At 38.5% G+C, this 11,317-nt stretch overlaps 1 protein-coding gene across 9 annotated transcripts in view; it reads left to right on the forward strand.

Moving 5' to 3' along the window:
• Nucleotides 1–11,059, forward strand: part of PTGFR (prostaglandin F receptor) — a 34,959-nt gene extending 23,900 nt beyond the window's left edge. For all 9 annotated transcript variants that reach the window (XM_063407345.1, XM_063407344.1, XM_063407353.1 and 6 more), the window contains one exon: nt 8,869–11,059. In XM_063407345.1, coding sequence (XP_063263415.1) covers nt 8,869–9,174 — 306 coding nt within the window. In that variant the 3' untranslated portion in view covers nt 9,175–11,059. The remainder of the gene's footprint in view (nt 1–8,868) is intronic.
• Nucleotides 11,060–11,317: the final 258 nt, after the last annotated feature.

Genomic DNA, 11,317 nt, shown 5'->3' on the forward strand with positions numbered 1-11,317 from the left:
TTTTGAGCTACGTTAGACAAAGGGCTCTCACTCCTGTCATGATCCTTTGATTGCTTGCTGAGTTTCTCAATACATCCATTAACCCTCTGCAAATTCAATTACTGATCTTGGTTGAGTTTTTCCTAGTGTCTGATAACTAGCTCAAGGTTAAATTGCTGAAAGATTACAGTCTTTGCTAATATTGTGGCCCAAAAGGTATTTTGAAATACATAACTCATTTTATGGAAAGAAGACGAGAACACTTATTTTGATTTAATTTTTTGTTAGTCTCAAGACAGAAGTTTCTTTCCAGCTTAGTTTCCCATGGAATAAGGTTTATTCAGCAGCTCACACAATTTGAGTGTGCTTTTGTTCTCCCCATGAAAATACTCCTGGAAAGAATTTGCATGTGTTGGCAGAGAGAGTAACAAAGTTTAACACAATGTGTTTAAAAGTCCAATCCACCAATTGACATGTGTGTTTCTATGATACTAGAAACCTTTGGGTAAGATGTTCATACCTTTCCTAGTATTGGTTGTAGAGAACTTTCTTTGATTTTGTATTCTTAAGTGACACAGCTGCCTAATTCCACCAGGTTAGATGAAAACTGGAATGACATTCATTTTAGACTAAAGCTACCTAAAATGATACTGAATTTTAAAGGTACTGTTTGGGTGTTAAGAATTGGTCTATTCCTATTTTCATCTTTTACAGTACACAGAGATCTTACAGGCCTTATCCTTTCTGAGAAACATGAATCATTTTAACAAAAATGTTTATAAGCATGGGCCAGGGCATAGTTTATCATGGAGTGCTTAGAAACTCTGTAGTAATTGTGGCTATATTTGTAATTCAAGCATTTACCTCCCCCTCACAGAAGTCAGGGAGCTGAGATGCTCTCACCAGGAAAGTGCTGGAGAAGAGAGGGGCAGTGGCAACGATAAGAACCAGGGAAGGAAGGAGGGCTGAGACTGACATATTGCCCTTCACCAGAGGCTTCTGGGGAAGCATAAATATAGTTTTTGTTATCTATGTTTACCTGTGCTGTTTGGAAAAATTTGCGTAAAGCCTTTTCTGTTAATGCAGTGCCATCAGAATACAATAAGATTGTTTGTTTTGCAGAGAAAAATTAGGGAAGGCAGGTTTCCAGTCACGTGAGAACATGGCATTTTCAGAATAACGTGCTTCTGGTTTTCTTTCATAATTGTTTGCTTCTTGATTTTTAAATTTAGATGTTATATACAGGACTGAACTATGAAACACAATATTTTGTTTCAAATAGGTGTCAGTGACTTTCACAGAAAATGTAGGTTGGTTTTTATTTTCAATTTTGAAGTTGCCATCTCAAGAAATTAAATTCTGAAAACTTCACCAAAATAAATTTGCCACTCATAACCTTTCTGTGTTTATTTCACTTGGTTAAGCTTTTGGATTCTATGTTTGATATTAAAAAGTAAGTCAGTTTGATATTTATTCCATTGTTTAAGAGAATTCTTCCTGTTTCCTAGATATTACACTTATTCAGGCATTTCTTACTTGAAAATGTCATACACTGCATAACCATCTTTGGAAAATGTCATACATGGCATAACCATTTTTGGGTGGTTATTTTAGGAAAGCTGTCTTTCCTGACTATCTAAACACTTTAAATGGTAAAGTTGTTGCTGAAAAATCTCAGGGAGTAATACAGTCACATGGAAAAACTCCAGAAAGTCCTTCATCCCCACCAGTTCTAATGACAGACATCAGGGTGTAATACACATTCAGATATTCTGTGAGATAATATTTATTATTGTCGTTGTTACGGTGTTAATTCACAGTCTGGAGTGTGGCACGGTGCTTTCTAGCACGGGTTACGTGTGTCTGTGGTGCTGTGGGATTGGTTCATGTCTGAGAGGAGCTGCTGGGTTGCAGTTTGGGTTGCAGCTCCCCAAGGCAGAGGTTCCCTGTGTGCCCAGCAGTGCAGGAGGCTGTCCCATCACAGCTGCCCTGGGGGTGCTTTCAGAACCAGCCGTGCTCAGGGGCAGAACACTGCAGAAGGGGCTTACACCAGGGGGACAGGGAAGTTTTGGTAATTGTGACTCATTTTTTGGGATTCGTTTTCATGTTGGGTGAGGTGAAATAGATGAACAGTGGAACAAACTGGAGCTGCTTGGTAGGTGCTGCATCTCCTGCTGTCCTGGACCTGTGTGCTGCCCCTCAGGAGGTTTGGGCTCCCCAGGTTACAGGGGTGGGGTAGGATGGAAAGGATGCAGTGAATCTGCTCAAGGGTGACCTCGTGACCCATGTGATCACTGACATCAGGACATGAGTACATGGGGAGGAAGGGAGAGATGTGACCAGCTATATTCCCATCTGCTTCACTGCATAGAAAGAGAGAAAGTGAAGCAGAAAGGAATGAGTGGTAGCAGTTAGCAGTTTGTTTTAGGATTTACAGTTCATTAGTGAATTGGAAATAAAATTGAATCCACCTCTTACCAGGGGCGTGCATTTGCAGAAGTAATGAGAAATAAATCACTTTTAAATGGATACTTGATTTTTCTCTTCCATCTTCCTCCTGAAAGGTGGTTGAGCTGCACAGCAGGCTCTTGCACTTTATTTGCCAACATAAAAGAAAAAGGCAAATTACATATTCCAACTTGATAGATATTTGCTAATTCATTAGTCTTGATATTTCTGATCATAGCTGCTTAGTTTACTCCTTAAGAATGATACATAGGGTAAGTCACTTTAACAAAGGTGATCTAAAAAGAATGGCATGAAAGCAATGCATCCAGTCTTCTTTTTCCTCCAGTCAGATCTTTTCAAACACTGCAAATCAGATAGTACTGAGTGATTAGGTGACTGTGACTCCAGTCCATCTTCAGCAAGGACAGGATCACCAGGGGAGGTTTAAGTAGAAATTAGGAAAACGTCTTCACTGAGAAGGTGATCAGGCATTGGAATAGGCTGCCCAGGAAAGTGCTGGACTCACCATCCCTGGAAGTGTTCAAAAGGTGTGTGGATGTGGTACTTGGGCATATGGAAAAGGTTTTGTGGTGAGCACTGTGGTGCTGGGTTAAGGGTTGGTCTTGATGATTGTAGAGGTCTCTTCCAAATCTTTCAGCCTGTTCTGTAGTTCTGGACCTCTGCAGCTCCTCTTCCCCCAGGCTGTCTGTATATTGTTGCTTTTCTCTTCAGTCAGACAGTTCTCTTCCTTCCCAGAATTGTGTGGTATTTGTGATTCTTTCTTTGGATATTTGTAGGGTATTCCCGGGAGAAGTTTTGTTGTTCCTAAATAATTTAGAGTATTTATTTAAGCATTAAAAATATGATTTTTTCCCCCAAATGTATGTGAAAACCTGGAAAAGCAAAGCGCCAATAGAGATGTAATAGGGTTTGTGCTAGGGTTTGAAGCTTTATCCAACTCATGGAAGAATAATTTAATCCCAAGCACGTATACTCCTTGCCTTCCTAAATACTTAAGGATGGTCCTTACTATAGATATTAGACATACTCTATTGTTTTCTTGTCCTTAAAATTGTCCTGTAAAGCTTCTCTCTTTCTGGGTAAAGAATATTTTAATTTTATCTATAAAATACTTTCTTTTGTGCAAGAGATTTTTTTTGTTGTAGGCCTTGTTCTTAGGCAGGAATTCATTCCTTACTCTGTGGAAACAGGCTTTCTTGTAACTTTAAAACATGTAGCTCAGGTAACAGGTTGTTTATTTGTCTTTGGTATGGACACTATGTCTTTTCATTGTGAAGTGAGTCATCTGCTGTTTCAAATGATAGAATCTTTTCTGTCCATATCCACAGTGCTTTTGTTCAAATGAGTTATCAATTAAGCTGTGAGAGTAATTACATTACTAACTAGTTGAACTGAAGTATTTCTTATTTTGATGGCAAGGAAGGGAAATAAAGATGGAAGAGTGTCAATCCAAGATAGAAATATTTGGATTACTTAGGAGAAGCAAAGAAGTGACCTTGAATGCTTTATTCAAGCCCAACATGAATTTATCCTACTGCAAAACTGCTGCAAAATAGGTAGTGACTAAGGGAAAAGCTGACAGAAATAAAAGGATCACTTTCACTGAATGTTTGCCAGTTCAAGCACAAAAACCTGCCCCTGCCCTCTGGCTATGAGGCTTCATAATTTCTTTCCTGTCAGCTTCAGTGAGAAATTGCTCGGTCACAGATTAAGGAATGTGAGACAATATTTTTATTTGCTTTGTGAAAAATTTTGTGGTTTCCTGTTTTCTCTATACTTTTTGGACTTTTCACACCTCTTTCACACCTCTATAGCTTAACAATACCTTCAAAATGTTTATGCAATTCCTTTTTAAGGAGGTCAAATGGTGATCCAGTGAATCCACTCTTAATTTTTAGTGGCATTATTATTTTATCACAGAAATATACATGAGAGAAAAGGCGATTCCCTTATTCTGCTGCTACTTCTCAACAGCTGATCCTGCCAAACTGTATGTATGGAATTACTACACATGCTCTTAAAAGTACCCTCTGGACTCTAATGTGGTGGAAAGCTGGCTCATATATTTTATCATCTACAATTCCTTTTTAAAGTGGCATTTTTTAATAAAATCACTATGTTCAGTTAAAATTTAATTGCTAAGCTAAGTGATCATCTGGTATATAAAAGTTGAAGATATAGTAAATGTTTTTTCTTTTAGAAAGGGAAAGGAAAACATTAGGGGAAAAACATGTTGCAGATCTAGAACACAAAAAGCATTGCATGGCATAAGTAGCACAGTGTGTGTACTAATATTCTGATGGCAGAAGTGGTGCACTGCATATTCTCTTGGAAGCTCTTGTTTCTAAACTGACTTTCAGAATCACATAAAAAATAAAATGAAGCATACTCAGCTTTGTTGCAATGAATGCCTGGCTTGTATACTGCGAGATCAATACAGCAGTGGGACAGGCAATTTGCTGTTGGTGTATCTTTTTTAATAGCTCTGCTTGGGAGATGTAAAGTGGCACATAAAATGTGAAGATATATGCATTTTTATTTCTTTCTCACACTGTTTTGTGGATTTATTTTCTCAGGGTCTGTGTTTATAGATTACTACAAAATGTCATCTTGTATGATCCTGTGCCTGTTACACTGAAGCTGCTTTTGTAAAATGAATAAGTGAAAGCTCCAAAAACTCTAGAAATTAAAAATAAGTGTATATTTTTTGTTTCAGTGGATTGGGACATAATCAGTTGTGTTCTGCCTTGAAACCTCTGTGGTTTAGAAGAAAGGGATTTGTACCTCAGGGTTTGACATAGGCAATAGTGACAAAATAAAAGTGTTCTGCAAATACTGAAAAATCCCTTCCATTAATGGAAAAACGTCCTTCCATTAATGAAAATCCTCAGAATTGCTTGTAAGGAAATCCAAAGGAAGAGGAAGAGGCTTGGGAGGGTCTGCAAGGTTCCCACAGGGAAGTGGAATCTGAAGGCTGAGCTGCAGAAGACAAGAACTTCCGATATTTGTCCATTCCGCTTTCCATGTCAATCTCTTGGTGACTGGGTTTTATCCAGTTTCCTGAAGTCAAGGATAGAAGCTGGATTTAGAGCCTGTGGGTGAAATGCATCAAAGTCTCTTTTTTTGTCTTAATTTCTTAACTACTCTAAAGTCAGCTGCTTATTTTGACTGGGTGTCCTTGAGTATTAACAGGAATGTGACTAAGCAGCACAGCCTTTGAGCCTATTGGTTGTTCTCATGTAGATCCAATGGGAAGGAAAATTAAATTAGTGCTGTTTATGTTTGGAGAGTGGTGTGAAGCCTTGGAGCAATTTTTTTCTTTATTGCCCTGAGTTTTGTCCCTAAAGGAAATGGTAATTCTCTGGTGCTGTCTGCTAGGTGCTGAATTGAAGAAGCCAACAGTTTCAAAATGTTTTAAAAAAAATTCCATCAGACTTTCTGGATCTTGCAAAGTGAGCTTTGGTTTTAATGAAGCTTAAGATTGGACAGAAAGTATGTAGAAGTTTAATGTATTTAAATTTAATTTAATGTATTTATAGAAGTTTAAGTCCTTCCTTGACACAAATCTGATTTCTCTCTATATATATTTTAGGGACGCTGAATTCTCAGGTCCTTTCAAGGACTAGTATGAGTCAGAGTAACTTTATATCTTTCAAGCAGGTACTCTTGGTTTAAAAAATTGTGTTCACAGTTATGCTTTTATAGTACCTTTTCTAAAGAAGGTTTGAATTGTCATAGTTACATCATGTGATACTTTTTTTTTGCAAACCAGAGAGACATACTACAGCTGTCTTCATATAAACAGTGTATAAATCAGCAGAGTGCTACTTGGAGTCTTACATTTCTAAATATGTTAGAAAATGTCATGAGTTACGTTCATTATTTACCAGCTGGGGATTAAATTTTTGAGTCATGCTGCTGAATCTGCATGAATATTAACTTCAGTTGTGGAGATCAAAGGTGATCAGATGTGATGCAATAGTGTTGCCTCTTCCCCACTTGTGCACTGCTGCCTACAGAGAACAGAATTCTTTTGTTACCAAGAACACCAATACCAACCTGGTGGACCTGCAGGGAAAGGAAAAAAGGCTTGAATTGGTTCCCTGACTTTGAACCAATTATTGACCTCTAATACTCAAATAAGACTAAATGAAGTGTTCTTTGTGTGCCCATTGTATCATACTAGTTTTAGAGATATAAGAAAGATTTTTTTTTTTCAAATTTCTGCATCATACTCCCAAATAATGTTAGTAATATGGTTAGGAAAATCATATTTTATAAAATAAAATTTGTAGATAATTAGATTTTATCTTATTTCAAATCCAGGGACTTACAGCTGAGTTGCTTAAACATGTGTCTGTGTACATAAGATCTACTTTCTCTGTGTGAGTTTAGATGTGTTATCTTTTGTATCTCCAATGTTCAGAGGAGGCAACTGAAGTGTTCTGGATGAAGCTTCTCCAAGTGTCAGAATTATGTATCAGTTGTCTTTGTTGTCCTGATTTTCTTCATGCAAATCCATAATCAAAGCAGAAGTAATTTATGTTAAGGAGCAAATTAATAGATTCACTTAGAGGTGATTACTTCTAAATGCAAATTACTTCTAAATGCAAACACTTCTCAAAAATGTTCTAGGTAACATGAGAAAATAAATTTTACAAAGTCTGGATGGAGACACTTTTCCTTATTATAGCAACAACTACTGCTTGTTTTTCTGGACGTGAAATTGCTTTGGATTCAACATTTATTAACTCCAGAGAATGTGAAAGAGGAACAACAAATGAATTTTTAAGTACATCAAGAGGCAGATTAGTAAACTGTATGTCTGGATTAAGTCAAACATGCTGTATGGGGTAAGGGCATTGGTCTGTGAGCTCAGTTGGGCTGTCATTTGCTGCCCAGTCCTGTTTGCAGAGTAAGGAGTGTTCTGTCTGTGTTTGCCTTGTGGTATTGGGCCTCTGATAAATAAAATGTGGACTGTCCTGAAAAAACATCCCATGTGAAGCCAAAGGAGCTGTTCAAGTTTGGGTGGGCTGCTGATGTCAGAGAGGAATGTGCCCAGTGGTTGTGGGGTGAAAAGCAGATTCAGGGAACTGGCTTGTGTTTGTGTTGGCTTGGTGCTCAGACATTCCTCCTCCTCCCCACACCAGTTCCCAGCTGTGCTCCTGCCAGTCCTACCAGCTCCCTTAGTAGTGTTCCTGGGGGCTTCCTCTGCTGCTCCCACAGAAGCCATACAGAAACACTCCATCAAATGCTTCATCAAACAAGTTCAGTGTCCTTTTATGCATTCACTTTGTGCCGTTCAAGTTTTATGTGCAGGTGGGGCGACCTGCAAGCTATAGTAGGGTCTGGAAATACTGAGAAACATTTAAAAGTAAAATAGGTTTGCTGGTATATTGAGCTTCAGTTTTTTCTCACTTCATTCATTATTATTTTTTAGTTTTTCTGTTGAATTTCTTTTCAGTGCATCTTTTTGAACTAGAACCCTGCACTTGGACAGCCTGACCGTACCTCTCATTGCCCAATAAATCAGTGTACTCCCAGCATCAGTTGTAAAATATCCCATTTCTTAGTTAAATAACTGCAGTGCTTTAAAGGCTTTGGAACTAAAAGCCTTACAGTGTTTCATCTTTCTACCAAAAAAGTCTTCATGTGGTTTTAACATTAAATAACAGGGAGAGATAATTTACCATCTTCTGGCAGATTCCTGGCTTGGCAGAGCAGGCTTTCCTCACACAGGAACTTAGGTTACAAACTCCCAGCAGCAGCCAGCCTGTATAGGAGGGATCTGCAGCAGGAGTCCCAGTGGCCTGAGTTTCCCTGGGACTGTCTCACAGCCCAGTTCATGGTGTCAGTAAATTGTGTTCTGCTGCAGTGTAAAAAATGTGAATTTTCTTGTTGAAATCAAGGTACTGTGTTCCTTATGCAGCCTTTCATTAGGAAGATGTGAAAAAAATTAATAGCTGTTATAAAAATGTGCTGACCTACAAGTGGATTGTGTCCTTGAGAAAATCCATTTCGGGAACAGTCTTGGCACACTTTGTTAGATCAAATTCTGGATTAAGTTTTCACTTGTTGCTCAAATCAGTCCCTTGTTTTGGAGGGTATTCCATGCCTGGTTGCCATCCTCTGCTTGAAGTTCAGCACAAGTAGTTCAGCAGAGGCACATGTATGTCCTTTGTAAAACTTTAGAGGATTTCTAGAAAGATAAATGTCATATGCCTGAACATATTTGCATTGCAGTTTGGGATGCACTGATGCTGTGAAGGCTGGAGACAATGTTGAAATGGTTTTACTCATTCACATGCTCTCTTTGTATGGTTTTTAATGTACAATTTAAAAATACTCAATTTTCAGGATTAATTTACATGCTCTAGTGTATTTTTGATCATAATAATTGTAAACTATTCCCCTTTTCAGGTGACGATGGCCAGGATCGGGGTTGACGAGGGTCGCTCACAGGAGACCTGTGAGACGATCCTTTTCGCTCTCCGAATGGCCACGTGGAACCAGATTTTGGATCCCTGGGTGTACATCCTGCTCCGGAAGGCTGTTCTTAAAAACCTCTACAAGATCACCAGCGGCTGTTGTGGCGTGCATGTCATAAACTTACACATGTGGGAACTCAGCTCCATCAAGAATTCTCTGAAGGTTGCAGCAATATCAGAGTCACCAGGAAGTTCCAAGCAGATAAACCTCCAGCCTCTCAGCTCTATGGGACAATGAAGTTTAACTCAGTCTGTGAAGAGATGATGGAGGCAACGCTCCTACATGGGCAGTACCTTAAAATGAATTCCAAGGCTCAGTGGTTTGGCATTTGTTTTAAATTGTGAGTGGTTTGCTATTGTTGGTTACCAGTTTGATATTGCTGCTCCAAAAGGTGCCCTTGAATGTTTTAATTCACTTTGAATACATCCCTTCCAAAACTGGTAGTGGAATGTTAAATCTGTATTTTTCCCTTCCATGTACTAAAGGGAAGAGGGCTCCTTATAACACTGCCCACCAAACCTTTCACCTTAACAGGCTTCTTACAAGTGCAGAAGTGATCTCCAAGGTGATTTTTAAAAGGGGTAGATTTTTTTTCTACCAGAGATACTCTCAAATCCTTTGCAGAGTCACTGTTTTCTAGAATAAAGTCAAACCTCCTTTCCATAAGGGTATTCTGTGCTTGTAGGCATTGAATTTACCTACTGTACATATAAAAGACATTTTGCTTATGCCCAGTTTATCAAATGATCCACTGTGCTTGGTTCATTGACTTGACCTCTTAATTATTTACTGTTCCATGAATTTTTGGGAGAGCTGCAAACTCTGCATCAGTGTTAGTGCTCCTTTCAAATCACTGACAAAACCTGAGGCTCCCTGTGGGAACACAGAGGCAGATGAGCTCACCTTCCTTTATAGTTATGTTTTGAGGTGTACTGGTGACCTTTTAGTCCTTTCAACAAATGTTGAAAGGAGCAGGCATAAAGCAGTGGTTAGTCTGTGAAAACAGTAGTTTTCCTCTCCCTCCCAAACTGAAGGATGGTTCCAGAAGCGTTCCCCTTGTGCATGTACTGAAATACTCTCGTGGTACATCTGCCTCATTTGTAAAAGGTCACACGTGTGTCCTGAAAATGGATGTGACCAAATGAGCACCTCTGCAGGGAACTGCTCTGGGGGCAGGGTTTTGTTTGTGCAAGAAAACTGAAGGCTCAGTTTTTGCTGGGTCTGTGTCTGAAGAGCTGAGAGCATTCAATAACTTGAAGGTACCAGGAAATTTTCAGGACAGCTTCACAGGGAGGGCCCTTGACCTTTAATGCTGCTAAAAGAAGCTTTGGTTTTTGTGACTGTATGCTGTTCAGAAGCCAAAAATAAGAGATATTGTTTTAAGATAGGTCTATGTTATTTTTACCTACAACTATATTAGTGAAGTGATGGTATATTTGAACAAAGTAGTTAAAACCGGATTCATTAAGAAGACAGTCTGAGGGACCAAAACTATTCACAAAGTACAAATTCGTGTTGTATGTGAGAATAGTTTGTAAGTCAGAAAATAAAAATCCAGAAGGTTTAAATATTTCTTTTTTTTTTTTTTATTTTAAAGCGATTTCCTTTTTGTTTTAAAAAGGTTGAAAAATAAGTGGGTTAAATAACCCTGTAATGAAATGGCTTTATTTACCTTGAAGAATTTCTGTGTGTGATTTTTTTTCTCAGTCATAGGGCAGATGGACAGATTTGATGCTGGTGTAAGTTCTGCACTGTTGCTTCATGTGAGTTCTGCTGAAATCTGGAAGCATTCAGTCAGTGCTCAACTTGGCTTTTTCATTTTGTAGAATGTGATGTCATTGTATCTGTTGACATAAATTATTTGTTCCTTATGGAAGATTGTTGTTTTAGCAGCTGCAAAATAATGTTGGTCCGTAAATTGTTGAGATATTTGGTATTTCGGTGAATGAAGCTTGAAAATGTTCCATTTTATTGTGTGAATAAATGTAGCTTGTGTTGTTCATTCTGGTTGCCTTGTAAAACAACAAAGCAAAGTTTATATGTATATGTGAATTCTTATATTTTGTGTACTGATACACATTGAATGTAAATTGCAAAGCCTCATTAAAGTTACCAAACTGTATCCTGGGGGTTAAGGCGTTTTTGTGGAACAAAAAAAATCCTAAGTTGTGAAAAATAATTCTCATGACAAAAAGCATCACACTGGATTCAAGACAACCACTACCCTTCCCACATGTGAAGGCAGAGAGAGGCCAGTGGGAATTAAGAGGTACCAGTGTTTGTACGTGACTGCTGCACCAGCAGCCAGGGCACTTGCTGGTCTGAGGCAGACAAGATCAGATTCTGATGACCCATGCTTAGAAAAAGCAAATAAAAGTGG

The sequence above is a fragment of the Prinia subflava genome, chromosome 10 (genome assembly GCF_021018805.1).
Source record: "Prinia subflava isolate CZ2003 ecotype Zambia chromosome 10, Cam_Psub_1.2, whole genome shotgun sequence".
NCBI lineage: Eukaryota > Metazoa > Chordata > Aves > Passeriformes > Cisticolidae > Prinia > Prinia subflava.